The sequence below is a fragment of the Spermophilus citellus genome (genome assembly GCF_964194105.1).
Source record: "Spermophilus citellus genome assembly, chromosome: 13".
In the NCBI taxonomy this organism is placed as follows: Eukaryota; Metazoa; Chordata; class Mammalia; order Rodentia; family Sciuridae; genus Spermophilus; species Spermophilus citellus.
The window spans coordinates 56,469,063-56,495,963 of NC_138193.1; the positions used below are offsets into that span (position 1 = coordinate 56,469,063).

Genomic DNA, 26,901 nt, shown 5'->3' on the forward strand with positions numbered 1-26,901 from the left:
GCAGCAAACCAAATTCCTCCCCAGTTTCTCTGGGGCAGAATTATTAAAAACCAAACACATAAGATACCTCTTAACAAGGACAAATACATCCCTAAGAGGAATTCTATTGTCAGCTCTTGAGGCACTAATGCAGCTTTTTTCTTTCTCTGTTCTTTTCCTTTCTCTCCTTCCTTCCTTTCCTCCTCATCCACCCCACTCCCCTTTTAGAAGAGAGATTAGTATAAGGAACTTCATGCATCCATCACTTGCACCTTCAACAATTACCAAATTTTCTTGTCAATCTTGTTTTCACCTAAGATAATTCATCTTTGTTACTTCTCTCTTGGGGGCTTTTAAAATAAAAATTCAGGGCTGGGGATGTAGCTCAGTGGTAGAACTGCTGCTTAGCATGCCCAAGGGCCTGGGTTAGGTCCCCAGCAGCAGCACCACGATCACAGCAAAAACTCATTTAAAATAAAAATCCAGTAGGACATGGGCTTTCCTTTGTGGTCTTTCCCAGTGCTGAAGTCTAGGAAGACAGAGTTTAAGGAGCCCCCATAGCCTGTAGGGGTCTGAAGGTGGGCGCGGAAGTGGTGAGTTCGGGTATTGAGGGCAGCGGGGGAACGACGGAGAGGGAGATGGCGGGAGGGAGATAGCGAATGGGGAAAGGTGGCCAACCACGGGCACGTAGGACAGGGGTAACTGGACCGTGCAGCTGCGCCAGGCTCCGTCCGGGCTAGAGCGCAGTGTCGGACACCGTGTCCTGCGGCGCCCCCTCGCGGGAGTAGAACTCGTCGATCACGTTCTGCGGGATGCGCTTCAGCATCTCCTTGGGGAAGATGCGCAGCAGTTTCCAGCCCAGGTCTAGCGACTCGAACACCGATCGGTTCTCGTAGGGTCCTAGGGACCGAGCAGGAGCGTGAGGGCTGTGTGTATGGGGCGGAAGGAGGGTGGAGAGGTTCTGCTTCCGCGCCCGCCACGCGCCTCACCCTGGTTGATGAAGTTCTTCTCGAACTTCTGCAGGAATTCCAGGTACAGCAGGTCCTCGGAGGTGAGCGCCTCCTCCCCCACCACTGCCTTCATGGCCTGCACGTCCTTGCCGATGGCGTAGCAGGCGTACTGGAAGAGGAAGCAGAGGCGGTGGCGGCTTCGCGGACTTCCCACCAAAGCCCGATGGCCCCAAACCTGGCTGCCCTTGGGATTCCCCCTTTTTTTTTGCGAAGGAATTTTACCAGGGGAAAAGCCTGTCGGTCCAGATAGAGCTCAAACGTCCAGTTTCTGAAACTAGATTACCCAACAGCCCCTGGCCCTCTCCTTCTTACCAACTGGTTGGAGACATCCCCGTGGTCCTTTCTCGTCATGCCCTCCCCGATGGCGGACTTCATCAGTCGCGACAGGGAAGGGAGCACGTTGATGGGGGGGTAGATCTGGGGGAGCAGAGGAGGCGAGTGGCAGACAGCAGGGCCCACCCCACCCAAGCTGCTTGTCTCACCCCCCACCCCCGTTCAGGAGACTCCTCCTCATTCATCCACAGAGAAGTCAGCGGTCACACCCTGACCCTCTTATCTCGCATATATTGTAGGGCAGGTGACTACACACGTGGTTTTAAACAGGACGGTGAGGGAGGAAGATGATGTGACCTTAAGTTCATAAAAAGCCCATTATTCACATTCTATTTGTATCAGACACCTGGTGTTTTTACTCAGCAAAGCAAATAACTGGAAAGGGAAAAATAATTGGTATTTATTTAGTGTCTAACTATCTGCCAGATACTTCTCATATGCTGACTTGTTTTATGCTTCTCAATGCATCAGTGTAATAAGTATTATTATTCCCATATCACAGAAGAGAAGACCTGGGGCTGGGGATATAACTCAGTGGTAGGACACTTACCTAGCATGCAGGAGCCCCTGGGTTCAATCCCGGGTGAAGCCATGTTCAGGGTTTCCAGCTTTTCCCTGCCCTCCCCACTCTTGCCCAGTACACTCAGACTCTGAAGGGATTATTTTCTGAAGTTCCCACAGGCCAGGTGGGCTGGATTCTACCCAGGCTGTGGCCCACACAGGCCTCCCTGGGTGTATGTCTCCTGATTGGGTCAGCTTTGTTCATGCAGAGGAGGTAGTGGACATCTGTTCTTCCAGGTCTTTTGGAGTGAGAGCCAAAGTGGGGAGGGAGGCAGCAAGTACCTGTCTATTATGCAGCTGTCTGTCCACATAGATCTGTCCTTCTGTGATGAAGCCTGTCAGGTCTGGGATAGGGTGGGTGATATCTACAAGAAAATGCACTGGTCTCAGTGTGGATGAGGGTGTGGTCTCCACCCACCCAGGGATCACCCAGGTTCTATTTCCCTTATGAAAGGATAGCATCGGCCCTGGTGGAGGAGCAGAGTTACTGCACATCTGTGCAAAGCAGCATGGGATTTGTAAGAGTCCAGGTGGGAAAGGGAGGAAGGGGGACTCTGGGTGCTTGAAGAGGCTACCATCATTGGGCATGGTGAGGATGGGGATCTGTGTGATGGATCCACCCCGGCCCTCCACACGGCCTGCTCGCTCATAAATGGTGGCCAGGTCTGTGTACATGTATCCAGGGAAACCTCTGCGCCCAGGGACTTCCTCTCTGGCAGCTGAGACCTGCAAAATCCATGGGTGTCGGGATAAGAAAGGAGGCAAGAGGCTGAAACAAGGAAGATGGGTAGAAGCTTCAGTGACTTTGTGAGGAATGAAATGGAAGGTGGGAGAGAAAAGGCTAGGCTGCAGTTGAGCCCTGGGGCGCACAATGAGGACAGCAGGCCTGGGTTGACGAGTTTCCTTCTTACTTTTAGGATGACCCCTTGATTCCAAGAGGTCAAGCCTAGGGCAAGGCAGGGATGATTCTGACACCCCTTGATGGTCAGCTTACCTCTCTCAAGGCCTCCGCATAGGAACTCATGTCAGTCAGTATGACAAGCACATGCTTCTCACACTGGTAGGCGAGGAACTCAGCAGTGGTCAGTGCCAGACGTGGGGTGATAATCCGCTCAATCCTGGAGGCAGGCATGGTTGGTATTTAGAGAGCCTGAAGGCCCAGGCCTGTGTCCCACATACCCCAGGGCTGAGTACAAGGTACAGTGGGAAGCTGGCTTGTGTACAGTAACCGGGGCATGGATAAGATGAGCCCCTACCCCAGCCCCCAAGTCAGGTCCATATTCCTGGGAGCAAGCATTTGCCACCAAGTCCTCACCCCTTTACCTGCTATCCACGGGAGGGGAGGAGACGGAGGCTGAGACCAGGAGGGTGGGTAGATAGGAGATTCCAAGCAGGGGTGAGTGTTGGGTGAGGAAGACAGCAGACTTGTCTGCTGTGGTCTGAAGGTGAAGGGCTCTGGGGTATCTCCCGTGGGTGGGGTGGGGGCACAAGTGCCTGCTCTAGCTCCTTCTCACCCCAGGGCACCTGCTTTGTGTCTTAGATAGAGCACTTGCTTTGTGTCCTCAGGATTGTCACTTTACTCATTGTGCCTCTCCTGTCCCTGAGCACACTGGTGTGCGTGGTCCACACACTGGCTACCCTTCCTACTTGGAGCACTTCTCAGTACCCTTATACTGGGTACCTCTTGGTAATGTCATCACAACTTTTTGTTCCTTAGTTTGGGGACCCCCCTCAACACCCAGGATATCTTATGAGAATTTTTTTTCATCCACTTGATCCCATATTTTGTCTTATTTTCTAAACCTTCAAAATAGCAATTCCCCCCCCCAAAAAAAAGAGAGACAATTTCTTTAGTGGTGACTGTGGAAGTGACTCAAGGGTGAAGGGCCCTGACTTAGGATAGTGGCTGGTTGCAGCTTGTGGGAAGAGCAGAGGGACTGCAGGTGGCAGGTAGGGTCCTAGCTGGCTCCCAGGGACTCTTGGTGGGCTATCCCTAGCTCTTCCCAGGCCTCAGTTTCTCCAACTGCGCCTCCAGGGGTTATTTTCCTAGCTCGGTTCCATGGCTGTGTTCTGGAATGCCCTGAGCCCTGCTGGTATCCTGAGTCTTGGAAGGAAACAGGGTCTTCTCCCTGGACATGGGGAGGGCTCACGTGGGGTCGTTGGCCAAGTTCAGGAAGAGGCAGACGTTCCCCATGCTTCCATTCTGCTCAAAGTCGGACTTGAAGAACCTGGCTGTCTCCATGTTCACCTGGACATAGAGCAGGGAGGGCTGTAGCCTGAGAGCAGCGCCTGGCCCCTCCTTTCTGAGGAAAGCCTGTGAACTGACTGGTTAACAGTTGCTGGGGGTAAAGGTGCCATAGTCACAGGGGTGGCCCTGGGGCTTGAGAGGGCCTCATCAGATACCCTCCCAGAGAATTTCAGACTTCTTTAGGAGCTCAATGCCATCCTGCCCCTCTCTTGGTCAGCTGCCCTGCCCAACTCCCTTTCCTCCCCTTGGGCCCCCTGAGGGCTCCCTGGTATCCCCTTCCTGAGCTGTCTTGTCTCCCTGAGTTCCCTGGCTTCCTTCTCCAAGCCACTCTGGGCCATCTTAGAGCTGCTGTGGCCTTCAGAATGCCTGAAGGGACACACTGCCCTGGTCACTGAGCCCACCTTCACCCCTTGAGTCACACTCTTGCCTTTCCCACCAGACTGGCCCAGACTCTGACAGCTTCTCTAGAAGAGGGACTGTGCCTCCCCCAGAAGATTAGGCTGTCTCAGAGACCAAGGGATCCAGGGCTGCCTGTTCACAGCTTCTAACTGACAAATCTGCCCCACCTCTCTTACCCCCATGGCTGCAAAGACGATGGCGAAGTTGTCATCATCATAATCCAGCACTGCCTTGGATTTCTTCACCAGCCCAGCCTGGCGGCAGATCTGGGCAGCAATCTGAGGCAGAATAGGTTGGGAGAGGAGGGAGGCTGTCAGGCCAGAGCCCAGCACCTGCCCCTTGGGCACCACTAAGGAGGATGGATGGAGAGATTTTTCAATCTGTCCTCTCATCAGGGCCTTTGCTAGCAAGTGTCCAAGCCCAGAGAGGTGAAGGTTCTGCCCTGGGTCCTACAGCTTTCTTGGGGAGGGGGCTATTCTATGACTACTAGAGAACTGAGAGAGCCTGTCGTGAGGAGCAGGACAGACAGAGTAATGAACAGTTCCAAAGAGCAACAGCCTTAGCATGGTTTGAACCACTTGTCTGAAGGAAGTTGGGCCTTACAGAGCCCCTAGATCCCCCCTCAGCCTGCTGGAATTATATGGGCACAGAGTTGCCCCAGGCCTTCAGTATGTGGGGCTATTGGATCCTAACTCTCAAACCAGGGTGTGTGTGTGTGTGTGTCTGTGTGTGTGTGCATGCAAGAGTGAGGGCATTTATGTTGTCTGATCACCAGGTCATTTTGAGGGTAAACTGAGGCACATTCAGGAATTCAGGAAGGGTGGGGGAAAATGTCTAGAAACCTTGTCACACCAAATACTCTGGGAGAACTGGCTGTTGATACCTGGTGGTGGCAGTGAAGTAGGTGTGATCTGGGAAAGACTAGTACTAGGACAAGCAGGCAGAGGCTGGGAGCTCAGCCGGGCAGGGCTTTCCAACCTGGGAGCTACAAGTGGGCTCTTTCAAACAGTGAGGGCCGCTCTGACTCAGGGCAGCCTTGAAGACCTGCTTGGGGCCCACTGCAGGCCTCACCTCATTGTGGGGGAGCCCGGCTGCTGAGAAGATGGGGATCTTCTGACCACGGGCAATGCTGTTCATGACGTCAATGGGAGAAAGGCCCGTCTGAATCATCTCCTCAGGGTAGATGCGGTCATGGGGGTTGATGGGCTGGCCTGGGTGGGAACAGGGTTTTCAGCTTTTGCCCTCCCCACTCATGCCCAGACTCTAGAGCAGTGCAGTTTAACAGCGCTCTCTGTGAAGACAGAACTGTGCCCTGGCTGCGCTGCTCAGCGTGTCCGCAGCCACATGTGGCTATTGCATATATGAAATATGGTTTGGTTCAGGTTTAAACAGCCACAGGCCCAGTGCTACCTTGGACAGCACTGCCCTGGTGCTTTAGAAGCAGGTGGTAGGAACTCAGCCTGAGGACCTCTTGGCCTGAGATACAACCCTCCTCACCACCAATGGCTCTTGTGCAGGGACCTGAGGGCAATCTGAGACCCCTGTGGGAGCAGATGTGCGTTCTGTGCTCTGCCACTGGCTTGCTGTGTGGCCTCAGACAAGCTACCGTCCTCCGTGGGCCTCCATGACTCCTTCAGTAAACTGATGGGTTAGGGTTGCAGGAGTTGGGAAAAGCCTCCATGTCACTATGTGACAGCCTTGGAGGGCTGGATCTGCTGCAGCGGCCCCAGATCTGAGGACTGGGGACAGGGAACTGAGGGCAGAAAAGGGATAGTCTGGGGGCATGTGGAACACCATGCAATGATGATGGCACTTCAATTTTTTTTTTTTTTTTTTTTTTTTGGTACCAGGGATTGAACCCAGGGGTGCTTAACCACTGAGCCACAGGGTCTCACTGAATTGCTTAGAGCCTCACCAAATTGCTGAGGTGGTCTCTGAACTTGTGATCCTCCTGCCTCAGCCTCCGAGCTGCAGGGATTACAGGTGTGCACCACTGTTTTATAGGGGCTGGGCACAGAGTGCTGAGGGCAGCATTTAGATTTGGTGGCTGATTTGGGGACGAGAGGCCTTTGATGCTCTCACATCACACCTAATCTGCCTGGCCCTGGGAAAGTGCTGGTCAGTGGTTCTGGCCTGTGTCCAGAAAGAACTTCCAGGACAAGGTGACAGAAATGATGGCTGGAAGTGGGAAGATGTCAGGAACTGGGTCCTAAAAGATATCCAAAGCCTCCACTCACTCACCATTGATGTCCAGAAAGTCCTCCGCCATGACCACTGGCCCTTTGTCAATGGGCTTGCCGGAGCCGTTGAAAACCCGACCTGAGAGTAGGCAAGTGGTGGAGGAGGATGTTGGGGCCAGCCTCAGCTCTCAGCCTCACACCACCCCTCTCCTATCCCCCACCTCCACTGCCCACAGCCCCCTCCCCGTCAGCTCTCATTTATCCCAGAAAGCAAGGCCTTGGCCCCAGCACAATGACTCTAGTTGAGGGGCTTCCAGGGCTGGATAAGGAGAAAACCAAGCCAGGTGTGGCAGATCTTGAGAGACCGTTAGAGGATATGCAGGGCTTAGCAGTCTCTTTCAGCCTGACCTCAAGCAGGGTCCTGCTTTCCTCATTATTGAACATTTGCTGTATGTGGGCTCTGAGAAAATACAACCTCTAGCCTCCAAGAGCTCATGGGAAGGCAGATATGTGTACAGGCAATGACAAAGCCAGGCACTATGGGTTTGGTCGGAGAAGCTGGGTTGGGAGGGTAGAGGGGCACCCACCCCTGCCCCATCCCCATCCCTCACCCAGCATGTCCTCTGACACTGGAGTCCGCAGGATGTCCCCTGTGAACTCGCAGGTAGTCTTCTGGGAATCGATCCCGGAGGTCCCTTCAAACACCTATGGGACAAAAGGTAGTTACTCTAACCGCGAGAGACTGGGGCTTCCCACTTTAGACCCTCCTAGAATGCTCTGCTATGGTCAGGGTGTTCTCAGGCGAATAGACCATTGCCTGCTTCACAGCTGGTCAGACAGTGTGAGAACTTTGTCAGTTCATTCATTGACTCACTGAGCCCACTTACCTGTACAATGGCCTTGGTCCCAGCCACTTCAAGCACTTGGCCACTCCTCTGAGTCCCATCAGGGAGGGTGAAGTTGACTATCTCAGCATACTGGGCGAACTGGCAGGGGAGGAGAGCAGCCCAGAGCAACAGTGAGACAGGGCAAAGTCCATGCTACCTCCCCCATCCCTCCTTGGCCCAGTCACAAGCTGCTGTCTGCACTATTATGGCCAGACACTCATGGAAATGAACTGGAGGGACTGGGAAGTGGACGTCTGGATTCTCTCTGGGAGGGAGTATACCTGATGGTTAGGAGAAGGGAATCCGGAGTCAGAAGACCAGGTTAGAATCGAAACTCTGAAGCTTAATAGCTTTGTGACCTTCTGGAAGTTACCTAATTAAGTAACTCATTAAGTGAGCCTTGGTTTTTCTTATCAATGAGGGTGATAATAGTAATACTTCACAGGACTGCTGTGGGCAGGAAATGAGGCAATATTCTGCAAATTTGTTACCTTGGCACCTTTAAATGCTCAATAAAATGGAGTGTGGCAGGGCTTGGGTTGTGGCTCAGTGGTAATGCACTTGCCTAGCATGCGTGACGCACTGGGTTCGATTCCCCTTTTTTTTTTTTTTTTTAGAGAGAGAGAAAGAGAGAGACAGAGAGACAGAGACAGAGAGAGAATTTATTAACATTTATTTTTTAGTTCTCGGCGGACACAACATCTTTGTATGTGGTGCTGAGGATCGAACCCGGGCCGCACGCATGCCAGGCGATCGCGCTATCGCTTGAGCCACATCCCCAGCCCCCTGGGTTCGATTCTCAGCATCACATACAAATAAATAAAATAAAGGTCCATCAACAATTAAAAAATATAAAATAAAATAAAATGGAGTAGCTATTGTGGCCACCCATGGCTGGAAGGCAGTGTTTCTGCTTCCATAGACTAATGGGAAACGATGGCAAGGTGCTTCCCTGTGTTCAGGCACCAGAAAAGACTCTGTTTCCAGGATCTACCTGGGGCCATCTTTTCCTAGCAGTGATTATGATTCACGTGTATGAATCAGGATTTCAGGAATTTAAAAAATCAGGCTAATTTCCATAATATCTAAAGTAGAACACACAGTGAAAATAATTTGATCAAAGGAGAAAATATACAAATGGACAATAAATACATGATACTCAACAGCTTTAGTCATTAGGGAGATGAAGAACCAAAACCACAGTGAGGTATTACTTCATACCCACCAGGATGGCTAAAATCAAAAAGGCAGATAATAAATGTTATGACTCCAGATTCCCTTTTCCTAACCATCAGATAACAAGTTATGATTTCTTCACATCTTCAAAAGGTTCAACACAGGGCTGGGATTATGGCTCAGTGGGAGAGTGCTTGCCAGCATGAGCAAGGACCTGGGTTTGATCCCCAGCACCACACACACACAAAAACAAACAACAACAACAACAAAAAAACCCCTTAAACATAGATAGAATTATCATGTGGCCTCAGTAATTTCACTCCTATGTATATACAGGATAAATGAAAACATACGTCCAAATAAAAACTTGCAGATGAATGTTCATAGAGGTTTTATTCATAGCTGGGTGTAGTGGCACATACCTATAATCCTAGAGGCTCAGGAGGATAAGATAGAAGGATTGTGGGTTCAAAGCCAACCTCAGCAATTTAGCAAGACACTAAGCAACTCAATGAAACCCTGTCTCTAAATAATTTTTTTTTTCAATAAGGGCTGGGGATGTGGCTAAGTGGTTAAACGTCCCCTGGGTTCAATCCCTGGTATGGGGGAGGAGGAGAGTAGTTTTATTCATATTCATAAAAAAGTGGAAACAATCCAAATATCCATCAGTTAATAAACCAGACAAACAAAATATGATATATTAAAAGACCTAAACTCGCTTTAAAAGAGTGAAGATAATTGTATGTAAATGAAAACTCAATTTTTAAAACTCCATTGGGCTGTCTCTCAGGGATACAGCAGCAGATGGGCAGTTAGAGATCTGCCCTAGGGAGTCCCCAAGCTCTGCTGTCTCTGTATATGCTGGGGACCACAGGGTTCCAGGCTTTCCCATGTCTAGGGAGGGTCAGGAGCTTGGCCAGGGGAGCTGGCTGGAGGAGTACACCCTCCACATTCACACAGGGGTCCGAGAACCAAAAGAGCCAAGTCCTGTATCTGCACCTCCAGCCCAGAGGAGGACATGGAGTGAGCGCTGTGTCCCAGGAACCCCCACCTCACTTCCCATGTGGCTGATTTAATTCAGGAAGTGAACCATAACCTTAATCCAAGAAAAGCAATGGTAGAAAGATAATACCCCTGCACCATTTGCTAATATTCTGTGAAATTAAAGTGCTTTGCTAAATTACTCCTTGCAAAATCAAAACCAAAGTGACAGATTATCTAAAAAAGAATGGAAAGGATATCATCATGCTGTGATCTATAAACTACATGAAGCTGAACCATGTTCTCTGACCCTAATCAATGTAAGTTAGAAATTGGTAACAAAAAATAGAAAAACCTTAACTGTTTGAAAATAAAAACATTTTAAGTATAGAGGATCTGATCGGAATTAGAGAATATTTGGTAATGCACAATAATGAAAATTGTGGGGCTGGGGCTAGAGCTTAGCGGTAGAGCACCTGTCTTGGCACATGTGAGGAACAGGGTTCGATCCTCAGCACCACATAAAAATAAATAAATAAAGATATTATGTCCGGGGCTGGGGATGTGGCTCAAGCGGTAGCGCGCTCGCCTGGCATGCGTGCGGCCCGGGTTCGATCCTCAGCACCACATACAAACAATGATGTTGTGTCCGCCGATAACTAAAAAATAAATATTAAAAAATTCTCTCTCTCTCTCTCTTTTAAAAAAGATATTATGTCCATCTACAACTAAAAAAATTATATAAAAAAAAGAAAATTATGCTTCAGCATACGTGTGAGGCATTTGAAATTTTAAGGGTTTTATTAGAAAAGAAACAAGGTTGAAGAAACCTAAAATAGGCCACGTGAGCCAGTGGTGGCACACATCTGTAAATCCAGTGAATAGGGAGGCTGAGGCAGGAGGAGCTTAAGTTCAAGACTAGCCTCAGGAATTTCGTGAGACTGTATCAAAACAAAAAATAAAAAAGTCTGGAGATGTGATTCAGTGCCCCTGGCTTCAATCCCCAGTACCAAAAAGCAAACAAACAACAACAAAAACAGCATTAAAACCTCATAAGAAGTAGAAGAAATAATAAAAGGGCAGAAATTATTAAAATAATAAAAATTATTAAATCATTGAAATAAATTATTAAAATAATAAAACAAACATGTAATAAGGAAGAACAGGAAAGCCAACTTGGCTCTTTGAAAAGTCTAATAAAATTGACTAATGGAGCAGGGCACGGTGACACACACCTGTAATCCCAGCGACTAGGGAGGCTGAGGCAGGAGGATAGCGAATTCAAGGGGTCAGTATCAGCAATTTAGTGAGGCCCTGTCTCAAAATAAAAAGATAAAAAGGTCTGGGGATGTGGTTCAGTGGTTAAGCTCCTCTGGGTTCAATACCCAGTAACCCCCTCCCCAAAATTGATTAAGAAGAAAAGAAAAGCCACAAATAAATAATTGTTGGAATTAAAAAAAATTATAACCAGCTATGCTGATAATATTAAAGAGAAAATAAAAGGAATTTTGAAAAACTTCATGTAACATATTTAAAAATTTAGATGCAATGAGTGAAGTCCCAAAAGATCACAACTCAAATCAAAGCCAAATAAAAATGAATAAAAAGCCAGGCAGAGTGGCACATGTCTATAATTGCAGGAGGCTGAGGCAAGAGAATCCCAAGTTCAAGGCTAGCCTGGATCACTTGGTTAGAGCCTGTCTCAAAACAAAATTAAAAGGGCTGGAGCTCAGTGATAGAGTACCTGGGTTCAATCCCCAGTACCACATAAAATGATCTTTATGCGGTCATGCTAGGTGTGTGTGTGGGGGGGTACTGGGAATTGAATCCAGTGGTGTTCTACCACTGATCTCCATCTCCAGCTCTTTTTATTTTGATACAGGATCTCACTAAGTTCCTAGGGTCTAAGATGCTGAGGCTGGCATCAAATTTGATCCTATAATTTTTAAAATATTGAATAAATAGTTTAAAGTGTTCCTATGAAAAAAGCACCTGTCTAAGATGGTTATACCAGTGAATTATAACAGAGAAAAATAACTTGAAATTTTCTAAAGCCCTTCGAAAGCCTGGAAGAAAAAGCATTGTATTCATTGTTAGAGGCAAGCATAATCTTGATACCCAAATAAAATAATTATAAGAAAAGTGTAGGCAATCTCATTCATGAATATGGATGCCCAAATCTGAAACTAAATATTATCAAACCAAGCCCAGCAGTGTACAAAAAAAGACTAAATTACAAACCAAAATAATAATATTCTTTTTAAAAAATGAGCTGAGGGCTGTGGTTGTGGCTCAGCGGTAGAGCACTCATCTAGCATGTGCAAGACCCTGGGTTCAATCCTTAGCACCACATAATAATAAATAAATAAAATAAAAGTATTGCATCCAACTACAACTAAAAAATAAAAATATTAAATAAATAAATAAATAAATAAATAAATAAATAAATAAATAAATAAATAATGAGCTGAGTATGGTGGTGCACGCTTGTAATCCCAGAGGCTCAGGAGGCTGAGGCAGGAGGATGGAGAGTTCAAAGTCAGCCTCAGCAATGGAAAGACACTAAGCAATTCACTGAGACCCTGTCTCTAAATAAAATACAAAAAAGGGCTGGGGATGTGGCTCAGTGGTTGAGTGCCCCTGAGTTCAATCCCTGGTACCTCTTCCAAAAAAAACCAAAACAAAAACAACAACAACAAAAAAAAAACGAACACACACACACATACACAAACAGATAACAAATTAGGATTATTCCAGAATTCAAGGTTAGTCTAATATTAGAAAAATCTATTAATGTAATTCTTCTTACTAATGGATTAAAAGATGAAAAACTATGATTACTGAGAACATTTTGGAAAAAGTTTAAAAACTGTCAAATTTTTAACAATTATAAATGAAAAGTTTAATAATTACGAACAAAAAGCAAAGAACAAAATAACTGTTTGAAAACAGGGAATAAAAGGGAATTTTCTTAATCCCCAAATGAATATTGTTTGAAAACCTTATAGGAAATAGCTACTCAGTGATTTGATGGATAGAGCATTCCCACTAAAACGAGAAGCAAAACAAGAACACCTGCTGTTATCCTTCCACCCAGTACTGGGCTGGAGCAATGGCCAAGAAGAATAGAACCAAAGCAAGAACAGGAAAAAAAAAATGAACGATGATTAGAAGGAAACAGAACTATCTAATGGGAAGCTCTGTGACATGAGAATCCAATGAAGATAGTACCAAAAGAGAATCATTGACCAATTTCTCTAATTAACATGGATGCAGAAATACTAATTAAACTATTAGTCCAATCATGCAGTGTATCAAATAAATAAACCAGCATGAACAAACTGGGTTTATTCCAAGAATGCAAGGCTAGAGCATCATCATCAGTGCATTTGTCAACATTTGACAATGTAATTCATAGTAGGAATTGTCTACAAAAATTAAAAGCTAAGCATGGTAGCTCACACCTGTAATCCCAGTGACTTGGGAGGCTAAGGCAGGAGGATCAAAAGTTTGAGGCCAGCTTCAACAACCTAGCAAGACCCTGTCTCAAAAAATAAAAAGGTCTGGGGATGGAGATCAGTGATAGAGCACTTCTGAGTTCAATTCCCAGTACCAAATAAGTAAATAAAGGAAAACGAATTGGGATTTTGTAAACAGGAACAGAAACTCTTTTGATACAATTCCAAGACAGCTGTTTCTTGTATAACTTTATGTAAAACAGGAATGAGAGGCAACTACTTGAACACTATGAAAACCAACCTCAACATCCTTATGAAATGCTGAAGCCATTTTCATTTCCAATAAAAATCATTAACATGTCACTGTTGTTACCTGGTACTTTTTTTTTTTTAGAAATCTTATTTTACTCAATGAAACAAAAAATTTAAATATAATAATGAACATAAATGGAGAATATTCTATTTTTTTAAGGGTAGTGGAGATAAGGGGCTATATTCTTTAAAAATGTTAAAGGCTGTGGAAATGATCCAGATTGTAGAAAGCTAAATAGACACGATGCTTAAATGCAATACATGACCCTAGGCTGGATCTCATATTAGAGGGGAAAAAATTATAGAAGACCTTATTAGGTCAGCTGATAAAATGGATTATGGATAATAGATTAAAGTATTATATCAGCATAAATTTTTGAAGCTGATAACTACTATTATGGTTATATAAGAGGATAGCTTTATTCTTTGGAAATACACACATTGTATTTGGGCATAATTTACCCTCAAGAGATTCAAAAAAGCCAGGCACTGTGATGCACCTGTAAACCCAGCTACTCTGGAGACTGAGGCAGGAGGGTCTCAAGTCTGAAGCCAGCTGGGCAACTTAGTGATACCCCCCTCCATCTCAAAAAGTTAAAATTCAAGAAAAAAACTATGTACACACACATATTCACAGACACACAGAGCAAATGGAATAAAATGTTAATAATTTAATATATGGATATATTCTTTTTATTTTTGCATAAAACTAAAATTGTTTCAAAATAAAAGTATGCTCATGGGGCTGGGGATGTGGCTCAGTGTTAGAGCGCTTGCCTCGCTTGTGTGAAGCCCTGGGTTCGATCCTCAGCACCAAATAAAATAATTAAATTAAAATATATATATATATTTTAAGTATGCTTATGCTGGGTGCAGTGGCGCACATCTGTAATCCCAGTGGCTCAGGAGGCTGAGGCAGGAGGATGGGAAGTTCAAAGCCAGCCTCAGCAAGAGTGAGGCACTAAATCACTCTGTGAGACCCTAAAGATAATACAAAATAGGGCTGGGATGTGGGTCAGTGGTTGAGTGCCCCTGAGTCCAATCCCTGGCACCCTCCCTGCAAAAAAGTATGCTTATATAAAAAGAGATAAAACTCCCTTATTTGCAGATGATATTGCAAACCTAGAAAAACCCAAGAGGCTCTGATTAAAACACACACATACACACAATTACTAGGACCCATAAGAGAACTTGGTTTCAAACACAATAAATGTATAAAAATCATCTTTTTTTCTATTCCAATCATAACCAGTGAGAAGAGGCAGTAGAGAAAAACATCCCATCTACACTAAAGTGAAAACACATAAAATATCTGGTAATAAATGTAAAAAATACAAAAAAACCCCACAAAAGTTTATTGAAGAACATAATAACGACTTACTGTCATAAAGATATTAATTCTTTTAAAAGCATATAAATTAAGGCCATCCACAGTGGATTGCTGTTTCTTTTGGAATTTAATAAAATAATCTTAAAGTTTATGCAAACATTTAAGAAGAGCCAAAAATAGTTATGGAAAAGATCAGAGATAGAGGATTTGCCTTCCAGATATTAAAACCTGCTATTAAAAAAAACTTGCTATAAATCTGCTGAAGACAAACAGTGAATTAATGTGAGTCAGTTAATAGGCTATGATAGAATAAATGTGGTATATTTATTCACGGAAGGAAATTACATAACTGGGTATCTATTTAGAAGAATACCTCATCATAAACGCAAATACATAAACAAAATTTAAATATAAAGACAAAACACATTTTAAATTTTTACAAGAAACTTTCTTTTCTTCCTGAATAATTCAAAGACAGATGAGAGGCATCTTTAATAAGAAATTCAAAAGTTGTGAGCAAATAATACAAATCTATCTATTTTTTCTTCTTTTTTGGTACCAGTGATTGAACCCTGGCAATGTTGTTCTTCCCCAAACCCATAGAGTGGGATCCCTGGAGGGGAGACCCACCCTAAGGGAATAATCCCTGTGGTAAGAGCCCCTGGTACCCAGCCGTCTTGGGTTCTCAGCCACAAGAGGGAGCCCAAGAGCAAGGGCAGCAAGAGTCTGGTAAGTGAGTTCCAAGTTCAAGCCCTGACTTCTTTTCCCTTGCACTCGGTGTAGGCCCTGTGCCTGGCCATTTCCCAGAAGTGGCCATTGGCATCCTTACTTGTCACATCATTGGTGGTGATGGTGGGTTGTTGACTTCAGGGGAAAAATTATTGGTTAGAGGACAGGTCAGAGTGGGCCCATATTCAGGCATCAGGCCCAATAAAGTCGGGGGGGGGGGGTAATAAAAAATTGATAATTTTTTGTGCGGGTTTATGAGAGTGAGGGGGAGTGGGGAAGAGGAAAGTGGAGGGGATAGTTGTGAATTGTGTGTCCCCGAAGGATGAGATCAGAGAAGAGAACTTTAAATATCAAAGATCATGGCCGGACAAGGACATGCCTGGTATGAGGAATATACACTGGAAACCTTTAGGAGGAGAATACCAAACCCTGTGTGGTGGGCAGAGAGTGTTTGTTAAGGAGGGCGAGGGTCTCATAACTAGTTAGAATGGAGGGTGCAGGGCTTATACTCCAAGGAACCCTATTTCCCAGCTGCATATTGAGCAAGCCTGATCCTATCAACTCTCACTGTTGACTTCTAAGAGGATTTCAGGGAGTGGGGATAATTCAGTGCGACCCATCCCCTTTGCTGGAGAGTCAACTGAGTCCTCAATCAGCAAGGGGCCATGCCCATTATTGCTGCTATGTACATGTCAAAGACTGGGAAGTTCCAAAACTAGTCTGTTAGGATTCCTGTAAGGGAGTTCTGTCCTCCAAGGCCCCTCCTGACAACAATGGCAAGGACAATGTGGGACCTCCTCTCTGGAAATGGTCTTCAGGGCTGTTGTAATCTTTTGAAAGTAGGTAGAGATATCTGGGATCAAGTTTGGTGGATCAGGTGAGTGTTTACTCCAAGTGTCAAGGAAGGATGGATTTGAACCCCAGAACAGAAGAGTTGGGAGATTCTCCAGAGCAGTGGCTCTTAAGTTGTGGTCTCCAGAGCATGAACATCATCTGGGAACTTGTTAGAAATGCGAATTCTTGGGCCCCGACACAGATCTACTGCATCAGAACATTGTGTGCAGCCCAGAACCTGTCTATGAGCAAGCCCTGCAGGGGAGTCTAATGTATGTTCAAGTATGAGAACCGCTGCCCTCATGAATCTCTAGAATAGCTCCAAGCAGGTGGATGTCAGATATCCAGATTCTTCCTCAATGCTTGCAGTGACTGGTGTGTGGGTTTGAGAGTGTGAATGTGTGTTAGTATGCGAGTGTGTGAACTATTGAGAGTGTGAATGTGGGTGTGTGTGAGTGTGCTTTTGTGAGATCAGGGCTGGGGATGTGGATGCTTCATGATCTAGGAGGGTCAGTTTTACAATCTTCAAATCAGAGACTAAGCCTTTTCTAGTTAACAAACTCTGGGAAATCAGATGAAAATAGTGGAAACTCCCTCAAGAAAAACACGTCGGCACATGCATATATACCTTCAATTGTTTACATACAATTTTAGGTGTCTTATTTCCTGGGCTAAGAGCCTCTGATCTTCTCGGATTCTTCCCCAACATGTTTTTCCATTTGTAAAGAATGGAAAACAAGAGTAATTGATTGTGTGTCGATATAGGCAGTAGGTGGCGCTGTAGAGACTTGGAATTTTGCCCAAGTCAGGCAGTAAAAGACAGAGGGGCTTGGCAGTGGGAGCAGTGCATAGGAGTGCCTTCCCCTTTTCCAGGACTACCGATTCTTGTCCTCCCTCTATTAGCTGAAGGCTTTCCAGGTACATGCACCACCTGGTTAGTTTGCTCTGTCAGAGTTACAGATGCATCCAGTAATCACAGAGCCATAGGTCTGGGGATCTAGCTCTGGTTTCCTAGTGGGGGGGGGGGGGGATTGAGAAATGGACGTCTGCTAGGTGCTGAGTCTCTGTACTTTTCTGGGTCCCCTATAGACCAAGAGTGTGGCAGGAGAGTGTGGGGGGATGGGGTGGGGGACAGGGGATCACACAACTGTTTGATCAGGCTTATTAGCATTGCTAATAGGAAGAGCTATTGCTGACTGTTCTCAGGGAGGATAATTTTTCTGATTTACTCCTCACTGTCTTTATTTAATAGATGAGGGAACAGGAATTTACAGTCCTGGATAGATGGTTCTCAAACCTGGAGGGTTTGTGAGAGCAAACTTGGGACTCTACCCCAAAGACTCTGATCCTGTCAGTCTGAGGTAGAGCTCAAGAATCTGTATTTCCAACAAGTTGGTGCTAAAGCTGTGGCACCAGGATTCATAAGGAACTGGTAGAAAAGAGTGGAATTAAGCTGGGATCAAACATGAGAAGTCTTAATTAACACATTTCAGAACAGCTAGAGAAGAAGAGTTTGAAGGTTCTCAATAAATTGAACAGTAATGTTTGAGGAGATGGAAGTGCTAATTATGCTGATCTGATTATTGTACATTGTGTGTGTGTATATATATATATATATATATATAGAATTATAATAGTGTATCTCAAAAATAAGTACAAGAATTATATGCCAATTATTAAAAAAAAAAAAAAAAAAAAAGCAAAGCAAAAGTCAGTATGGTAGTGCACGTCTGTAATCCCAATGGCTGGGGAGGGTGAGGCAGGAGGATTGTAAATTCAAAGCCAGACTCAGCAACTTAGCAAAATCCTGTCTTCAAAATTTAAAAAGGGCTGGGGATGTGGCTCAGTGGTTAAATGCCCCTGGGTTTAATCCCAGTATCAAAATAAAAATAAAAGTAAAAAATGCAAATCAAGGGTGTACACCTGTAATCCCAGCTTCTAGGAAGGCTGAGGCAGGAGAATTGCAAGTTTGGGACCAGCCTGGGCAACTTAGTGAGACCTTGTCTCAAAATAAAATTTTTTAAAAGAATTAGAGATGTGGCTTAGTGGTAGAGCACCCTTGAGTTCAATCTCCAGTACTTTAGAGAAAGAAAGGGCGGGGGGGAGGAAGGAAGGAAAACAAATCAAATGTTATTTTTGTTTTTGACAACAACATCAACAAAAAATCAGAATTATCTTTGTTTTTTAAAATTATTATTGTTATTACAGAAGTTTGGTTATAAACACTAAATTGTGCTATTGTGCTCCTGGTTATAATTTAAATAATAAAAATATTTAAAATGATAAAAACCAAAACTTACAAATAAGTCTTACTCTTCCAAGCCCTGACCCCAGTGTATATACACTTAACTACCTCGTCATACTTCCTCCCAGGGCATCCCTTCTACTATAGATCAAGCAGCAACATCTATCTCTAGAATCGTTATTCGAGTAATTCTGATTTGATTAATATTAAGTGGCTTGGGTTTTGACAGGTCTTTATCTACTCATGCTAACACTCATTCATTTGTTCATCTCATTAATTTACTCACCTTTCCTTTAAACAAACAAATGCTTAACACTACTATGTTCTTGGTACAAGTGTTCCGTTGGGCTCCTGGAGTTAAGGATTAATGCATACCCAATAGGAGGGAACTGGGGGGGGGGGGACGCAGGGAGGAGACATGTGACCAGATCATGACCCAATGCCTGGATGGGTGCTGTTCAGGACAGAAGGGGTCAAGGGTGCACTCGGGTTTCTAGTTTGTTCAGCTCGGAATGGGTAGGAAGCTGGAGGACCAGAACTGGCTAGAGCAGTGAGGACAGCAGAGTGATCTTGAATCTCTGCAGGACTCTTAAACACTCAACAGTCTCCAACAAGGCAACTCACAAGTACTGCCAGTGTCTGCCAGTTCTTAGTTTCCCAGGAGATGCAAAAGAGCTTACTTACATCTCATTTGCCTCCTGTGGGTCCCACTTCACTCCTGAACCACACAGCTGGTTCTGACACTGCAATTGTTTAAAGGACTTTGGAAGCCATCAAGCTCCTGAGAAATGGTAGGAGGAGTTGACAGGCAAATCCTGCACTTCCCCATGGAAGTCTCATGTGGGGAGAGTCCCATCTTTGAGGAAGTCTGGCACCACTGTTCTACAGATGCAGAAATGAGTCTCAGCAGGCGGCGGGGGGGGGGGGGGGGGGGGGCGCTGCCGGTGCATCAGTGGTAGAACCAGGTTTCCCAAGGCCCATGAAGCCCGGCCTCTGAGAGGTCTTTGTGCTTTTTACAATCTCCACTGACCAGGGCAGGGATGAAAAACTTTGGGTGCCTGGGGACACAAGTAGGGGAGTGCAGAAGTGGATGACAGGGTCATCCAGGGGAAAGGCAATTTAGAAGATATCCAGTGAGGGGAAAGGGAATCCTGAGATATGGCCGTGGGGATAGGGAAGAGGCAGAAGAACCTTACCTTGACCTGGTCCAGCACTACCAGGGGCCCATTGACGCTGCACACCGTCCTGTAGGCTGGGGGAAAGGCAGGGTGGTAAGATTCTCACCTCCAGACACCCCCTAACACATGCTTGGCCTCCAAGACAGGACACACACACACACAGAGAGAGAGAGAGAGAGAGAGAGAGAGAGAGAGAGAGAGAGAGAGAGAGAGAGAATCCTCGCCTTCCCTTCGTCTAAACACCCCCCACCTCCTCCCCAGCCTGGGCCATCAGGGTCATTAGCTGTGACAGGGCCAGCCACCATTGCTGTAAGGGTCATGCCCCTGCCCGCAGGGCCTCCGCTGCCTCGGACACCTGCAGGAGGCTGGGGGAGGGCAGAGGCCTCAGAGTCTTCCCTGGTCCTGGGGAGGAGACCCTTATCCTCCCTGATGGGCTTCCCCTCTGGCCTCAACCCCCACCTCACCCGCTCCCTCCTCTCTGACTCACAACATTTTCCAAAGGCTTCTGGCCCCCAGCTGTGGTTGAGAAGTGCCCTCCTCTGCCCTTCACCAGGCCACATTTCCTTCTGTTCACCCCACACTGATTGAGCACTGTGGGGGGTGGGGGGAAGAAGCTTTGTTGAGAGAAACAGAACAGAGTCCCTGCTCTCACAGGCCCTGGTGAGGCCCTGCCGGGGTGGTTCCTGGACTCCCCTGGCTCGCTGGGTGCTCAGAGGGGTAGGGGGAAGAAGAAGAGAAATGCCCCCAGACCTAGCAGCTGCAGAGGACCATAGAGGGGGAATGGGCTTTGCTTAGAAGGTGGGGTTCTGTTAGACATCAGGAAACCCTTCCCAACTCCAGTGAAAAGCTTTGGTTCTGCCAGGGGCTAGCCCAGGGACTTTGGGACAGTACTGTCTATAGCAAAGGGGTACCACGGTCCTACCCTGGGACTCTTGTGTGGCACCAATGACACAACTTGAGACGGAGAACTTGGCTTGGCAAGATGGGTGGGGTGCTGGGTTGCTCACAGGTTGCAGGCCTCAGAGAAAAATGGAGCCCAGAAGAAAGGCGCAGAGTCGCAACGCAGGTTTGAGGCAGAGCCAGGGCTGAACTCCCCCCAACCCCTTGTGCTTCCTCCCATCAGCCCTGGGTCGCATAGCCCTCTTACAGGCATGCTCCTGGGCAAACTAGGTGGCCCCAACCCACCTAGTGCCTGAGAGAACCCAATAGCCCCTCACCTACTCCCTCCCCATTCTGGGCTTCTGAGTCAAATCCCTTATTTTTGTCGGAAAGCTCCTTTCACCAGGGTGTAGACCAGGAGACCCACCCATGGGGCAAGGCAAGGCTTTTACAGATCTTTACATAGATCCTCCAATGTCAGCACTGTTTACAAAACTCAAGTCTCAAGGAGAGTTGGAGAAGGAAAGTTCTCTGCCCAGGCTTTGGCTGGCCCAGGGCAGCACCCTTTTGCTCCCTGTCCTCAGACCTGCCCAGAGACCCACTGCATCTGGCTGCCCTCACTTCTTCCCATGAAGGAGGGCCCACCCTCCATCCTAGGCAGGTCTCTCCCCTGCACCAGGCCCTGGAGACAACAAATCCTGCGGTGCAGGGCCAGTGCCCCCTCCTCTCACCGCCCGCACCCCACAGTCTTTCCTTCAAACAAGCTCTGGTATCTCCCACCCTCAGCCCCAATCCTTCTCCAGCTCCTGCTCATACAGCATGGCCTCCAGTGATCCAATGGTTCTTCCCCCTTCCCTGCCTCTCAAGCCTCTCTACTCTGGCTTCCAGGGCTGCCTTCTCTCTAGGCTTCTCCTAGGCCTCTAGATCCTGCATTCAAAGTGATCCAGCACATTCCATGAGAGGCTACATGCATGCTCCTCTTCCCCGCCCCCTTGTTCCACCTCTGGGTTGCTTCTCAGATTTTTTGGCCAACACACTCTTCCCTCCTGGAGACTTCACTGCTTGGTGCTTCCTACTCCCCTTTCCCTAGGTGATCTGCTTCCTTCTTCCCTAATCCCTCCCTCTCTCCAGGCATTTCTATGGCACCTATTGGATGTAGGAGGCCAGCTGTGGAGCCTACAATCTAAAAGAAGGGTCTGAGAGAATGTAACACAATTACCAACTTCAGTAGGTGCTAAGAAGGGCAAGAACAGGATGGGTGAGTGAGATGGGCCAGGCGGCCAGATCTAGTGGTCAGGGCTTTGCAGGATGGGCCTTTTGAGCTGAGCCCTCAGGTCAAATGGAGCTATCTACCCAGCCCCAGAAGTTAGGGAAAGGGCACATATGCCAGGGGTGAGCAGCTCAGACGTGAGAAACGTGAAAAAGAACCCCTAACTTGGTGATTTGGGGGAACACAGGCAGTGCAATGGCCTGCAGAGGCTTGCATCTGGACTCAGGGACATGTCAACTCCCAGAGAGCAGGGACATCCTCTGCAGCGCTCACTGCTGTATCCCACCTCTCAGGAAAGCACCAGGTATATGGCAGATACTTGGGAAATATTTGTTGGATGAATTATGGTTCCATTAGCTTTTCCTCACATGTCCCACCTGAGAACCAACATGTGACCTTCCCTACCTTCCCAGCCTCCTGGACCAAAGGAGGGTCCCATCCTGAGGGACTGTACCTTTAGCTCCAGTCTGCCTCCTGTGAAGATGGAGATGGAAGAGATTTAAAAAAAAAAAAAAAAGAGGATGCATGTGCTAAGGGGGTGGGAAGGCATAAAGAGACCCCCCCAAAGAGGAAGGGTAGGGTTCCTAGGTGGGGGCATAGGGGCATCTCCCTCCACATTAGGAAAAAAAATCCCGATGCAGCCATCCACACACACTCTTGCTCTTGCTCGTGTGGTATTTTGATTAAATTGCCAGGGTTGTTAGGACCGTAAAGAGTGGAACAGAGGCAGGACATGAAAGCAGAAGGAGGAAATGAACTGGGCCAGGAGGGGGTGGGCAGGGGCGTGGGGACAGGCCAGTAAGTTTATAAGTCCAGAACAAGCCAGCGCTTTGCCAGGTTTTATAGAGTAAATACTAGACCTGCCACAGGGCTGAGGGAGGGGAAGAAAACTGCAGACCTGGGGTAGGAAGACACAGGGTGGGTGGGCCTGGAGCAAGGGAGGCGTGGGGGCAGGGCAGGGCCCCCTGGGCCAGAAAGCCACAGGGAATCATTTCCAATTCCACAGCCTCAAGAGACAGGTCTTTCAACTTCCTCCTTTCATTCACAGCTGGCTCCCCTACTTCACAGCCTCTGTCACCCGTTAATCTGGGAGGGGAGGTAGGGGACAATGGTGGCAGAGGATGTGGGATTAGAGGATCCACACTCCTCCCTAAGGGGAGGGTCCCTGGAAGGAGCCCGGGCTGCTGCTAAGTGCTTGCCTGCAGGGACCCTCTGGGAGGCCAACTTCTCAACTTTATTCTGGGAATTAGGGTGGGAGATCATGCCAGGCCACATGGGGACAGCATGAGGTCTCCGAGTCCCCCATCTTAGCACTCCAGCTTCACCTACAGGTCATCTTCCCAGGTTTCAGCAGCCACAATACCTGGCTCTAGGTGGGATTCCTAGGGAGGCAGGATGGAGACACAGCTCCGTGGAGCCTTAGAAAACCCATTTACATGCCATTTCAGTTCCACACTGGGCTGTTCACACCCTTCAAGATCTTGCCCAAAACCACCTACTGCAGCTCACCAGGTCTCTCCTTCTGAAGACCCATAGCACTGCAGACTGGCCCCTACAGGGGCTGTGTCTCTCCTGAGACAGACAGAATGGTGGCTGAGCGTCAGGCCTCTTGTTTGTATACACCATCGACTCTGGTTATGTCCATTGCAAGGAAGGCAAACTGAGACCCAGAAACTCAGCTGGTTTCGCCACAGTTCAGGCAGTACCTTTTAGCCCTCGGGGATTATGGCTACTACACAACCCTGGGATGTCCCCCTTGACCCTGGAGAGGGAAGGGGGCTGCAGAGTTGCCGGCAGAGGGCCGGTTCAGATGACCTGAGGGGCACTCCCTCAATGGGCCTTCCAGACTGTGCAGACACTCCCTCCAGCTGCTCTGCCCACCCTCTCCATTGTCCTAGCTGACACTTTGGGCTGCACTTTGGACTGCAGGCTGGAGGAGCGGCTCCCTACCCCCACCTCCCTACCGCCTTCCCCGTCAAAGGCCCAGCAGGGATCCTGACCGGCACACTAATTAGCGCCGGCCCAGCCACACCTGCAGCGTCCCCGGAGAGGGCTGAGGCGGGCACCCATGCGTGAGGCCAGGGTGGGGGCAAGCCTGGGGCAGCAGGTCCTGCACCTCCTCCCTGATCCCAGCTGGAAGGATTAGGGGAGGGGGGCAGAAGCTGGAAGCTGGGGGTTCTTAGAATCAGCCCAGGAACCTGTTGGTTGGGACTCTTGATGGAACTTTCTCCCCTTTCTGCCAAGGAAACTGAGGCAGGGAGGCAAAGCCAGTGGCTTGGTGCTCAAGCCCCTGGAGGGCCTGATTAGGCCCCATCCCTCCAACCAGGCTGCTAACCTTCCAAAACTTTGCCTAGACTGGCCCCCTGTGCCAGCCTAGCCTCTTCTGCCCCAGTGACCAGGTGAAGCTCCACGCCACCTCCTCCCCACTGAAGCCAAGGCTCTTGGGGAACAAGTCTAATGCTGTGGAGCAGAGACCCTTCTTTCCCAAGGTGGACACTGCTGGTTTTACTCCCCATCTAGACTCTACCTGGCTCCTCCTTTCTGGCCAATTCTTTCCTGTAATCTCTGTACTGAAATCAGTTGTGAGGAGTCCATTTCCTCTGGAAAGGAAAGGGCTTCTCAAGCTGCACCTCCCTGGCCCTCTGAGTCCAGCCTCTTTCTAGGCTTGGTCTCAGGGCTGAGAGAGTGCTTAGAGTCCCAGGGTAGGAGGTGAGGCTGGGGAGGCAAGCAGAGGGGTGAGCAACCCTGACTCCAACCTGCCAGGGGTCTCCAGACTCTCTCTGGTCCTGTGCCTGTCCACATGCCGCAGGGAGGAGCACCCCCTAGTCACCCAAGGAGAACAGACAGGAGCAGGAGACACTGCAGGTGCAGAAGCACGCTGGGGAGTGCTGGGATGCTGCTGAGTAGGAAGGTGTGTGGATGGCTGGGGAAGGTATCTGGGGTTGGTCCTGGGTGCATCCTGTGAGCATGCTCAGTTTGCAGCAAAGTGAAGTCAATGGCCAGAGCAGAGCCAGGAGGGCTCCCTGCACTGAACTTGCTCTGGTTTTTAACTGTGGGGTATACACACATTTGCCTGGGTGGGAGCTACTGTTGCAGGAGGCCTATAAATATGGAGGCACTGACACCCCTAGGTCCCATCCTGGGTCAGAACCTCCAGGATGTAGATTGTAAATAAAGAACTGGTTAGGAGGAAACTGGCTTGAGGCTGCTCCTGGCTGGGCAATCCTGCCTGGAGGAGGAGTCAGGCAGGGTGACATTTATCTTCAGGACTCACAAGGGCAAGTTTCAGAGGGAAAGCAGGGTTTTGTGGGTCCAGACCCCACACCCTGCCCAGCATGGCAGCTCTCCTGTGCCCTCAGGTGTGGGACAGGTGATCTGCAGGGGTGGCAGGTCATCTCATGGGAAGAGTTCCCAGCTCTGGACCCAGTGTGAACTGAATCACTGTGTGTTTCTTAGCTTTGGTGACCACAACTGTGGCCTAGGGAGAATCTACCCCCAGAACCTCCACAGGGCAGAGTCTGTGGGGCCTCCTTTAGAAGACTGAACTCACTTAACTCTGTCATTTCTCCTTTACTGGAATTTGTTCCACCCTCAGCATCTGTCTCAGGCCTCAGCAAGAGTCTCACACCTTGGGGGCTCTGCTAGCTGCGGGGGGGGGGGGGGGAGCAGCTTACTCTGTGCTCAGCTTTCAGTTGCCCTCTCAAGCTCCCCCCACCTCCTCCATTAGACTGGGCGGCTGCAGAGGAGGAGGAGGGAGGGAGAAGAGTTTCCCGTGTCAGATTTTCTTCCTCTCACTCACCCCACACGCCCTGTTAGGAACCTCTGGCTAGGCTTTAACAGGGGCGGGCCAGGCTGGTTTACTCCAGTGAGCTGCACGTGCTGTCTGAGAACTGCCAGGCCTAGGAGGGTGACCTTGGAGAAGGAAATTGTGAGGGGATTTCCCTTTGGTCCTCTGGACCTTTACAGGTTCTCCTCCCCAGACATCTGGACTTGTCCAACCCCTACAGAACCAGCACAGGAGTGAGCCACACAGGGCTGCTTCCGTGAAAGTTACAAGGGTACCCCCCAGGGTACCCGTTTACAAGCTCCTACACCTGACACTCGCCCTTACCCCTGTGTACACACATAAAAACTGCCACACTCAGATACGTGACATTGTGTGTTCAAGGGGACAGCACAGGACATGTCACGTATCTGAGTGTGGCAGACATACCTACCCACACCCTAACAAGCACACTTGCATACATTCACACTCACACTTTTCCTCCCCTCCAAGAGAAAGTGGGTGCACACCCCTCCAGGCCCACATCTCTCATAGAAGGCACATACAACATGCAGCCCTTGACTCACGGGACACAGGGACACTATCACCTCATATTGAGAACACTCACATACATTGACACACATGTCAGCCCCACTACACTTCATCATACACTTCCTCCTGCTGAGGGTTCTGGGGCACACTCCTTACATAGGAGTGTGCGCATGCGCACAGACAGGCGCGCACTCTCTCAGGCATTTGGAGCTCTCTCTCTCCGGGCTTAGGGTCTTAGGCAGGATCAATGATGACAACTAACCCCTCCCCCCAGTCCTCTCCTCTAGGTCAGCCTGGGCTGGGTCCTCCATCCCTCCTCCACCTGCAGGCTGCCCCCACAGTGCGGTTCCCACTGAACCGAGGGCCTCTTGCTATCCCCTGGTATCAGTCCTCTTCTTTTTCTGAGGCAAGAAGACTTTATCTGCTGGGAGTCTCAGCAGCTCCCCACCCCAGCCTCACCCGCTAGGGCTCATACTCACTGACTCGGGGGTGGGTGACGTAGTTTCGGGTGACCGCCTGGATATGTTCCCTGGCTGTGCCCAGGTCGCAGTCACTGTTGGGGAGCCCGCCGGACCTGCTGTCTACTTTCATAGCCAT

At 48.2% G+C, this 26,901-nt stretch overlaps 1 protein-coding gene across 1 annotated transcript; it reads right to left on the bottom strand.

Annotated features, from left to right (window-relative positions):
* Positions 1-517: 517 nt before the first annotated feature.
* On the bottom strand, positions 518-26,901 carry ATP6V1B1 (ATPase H+ transporting V1 subunit B1; the record flags this gene model as incomplete). Its single annotated transcript, XM_081265148.1, has 14 exons — positions 518-879; positions 969-1,098; positions 1,302-1,406; positions 2,166-2,248; positions 2,459-2,609; positions 2,878-3,001; positions 4,034-4,131; positions 4,707-4,808; positions 5,602-5,741; positions 6,772-6,849; positions 7,322-7,415; positions 7,598-7,696; positions 19,859-19,914; positions 26,784-26,901. 14 exons carry the CDS (start codon positions 26,899-26,901, stop codon positions 716-718), a joined length of 1,542 nt encoding a protein of 513 aa, XP_081121274.1. The 3' UTR covers positions 518-715.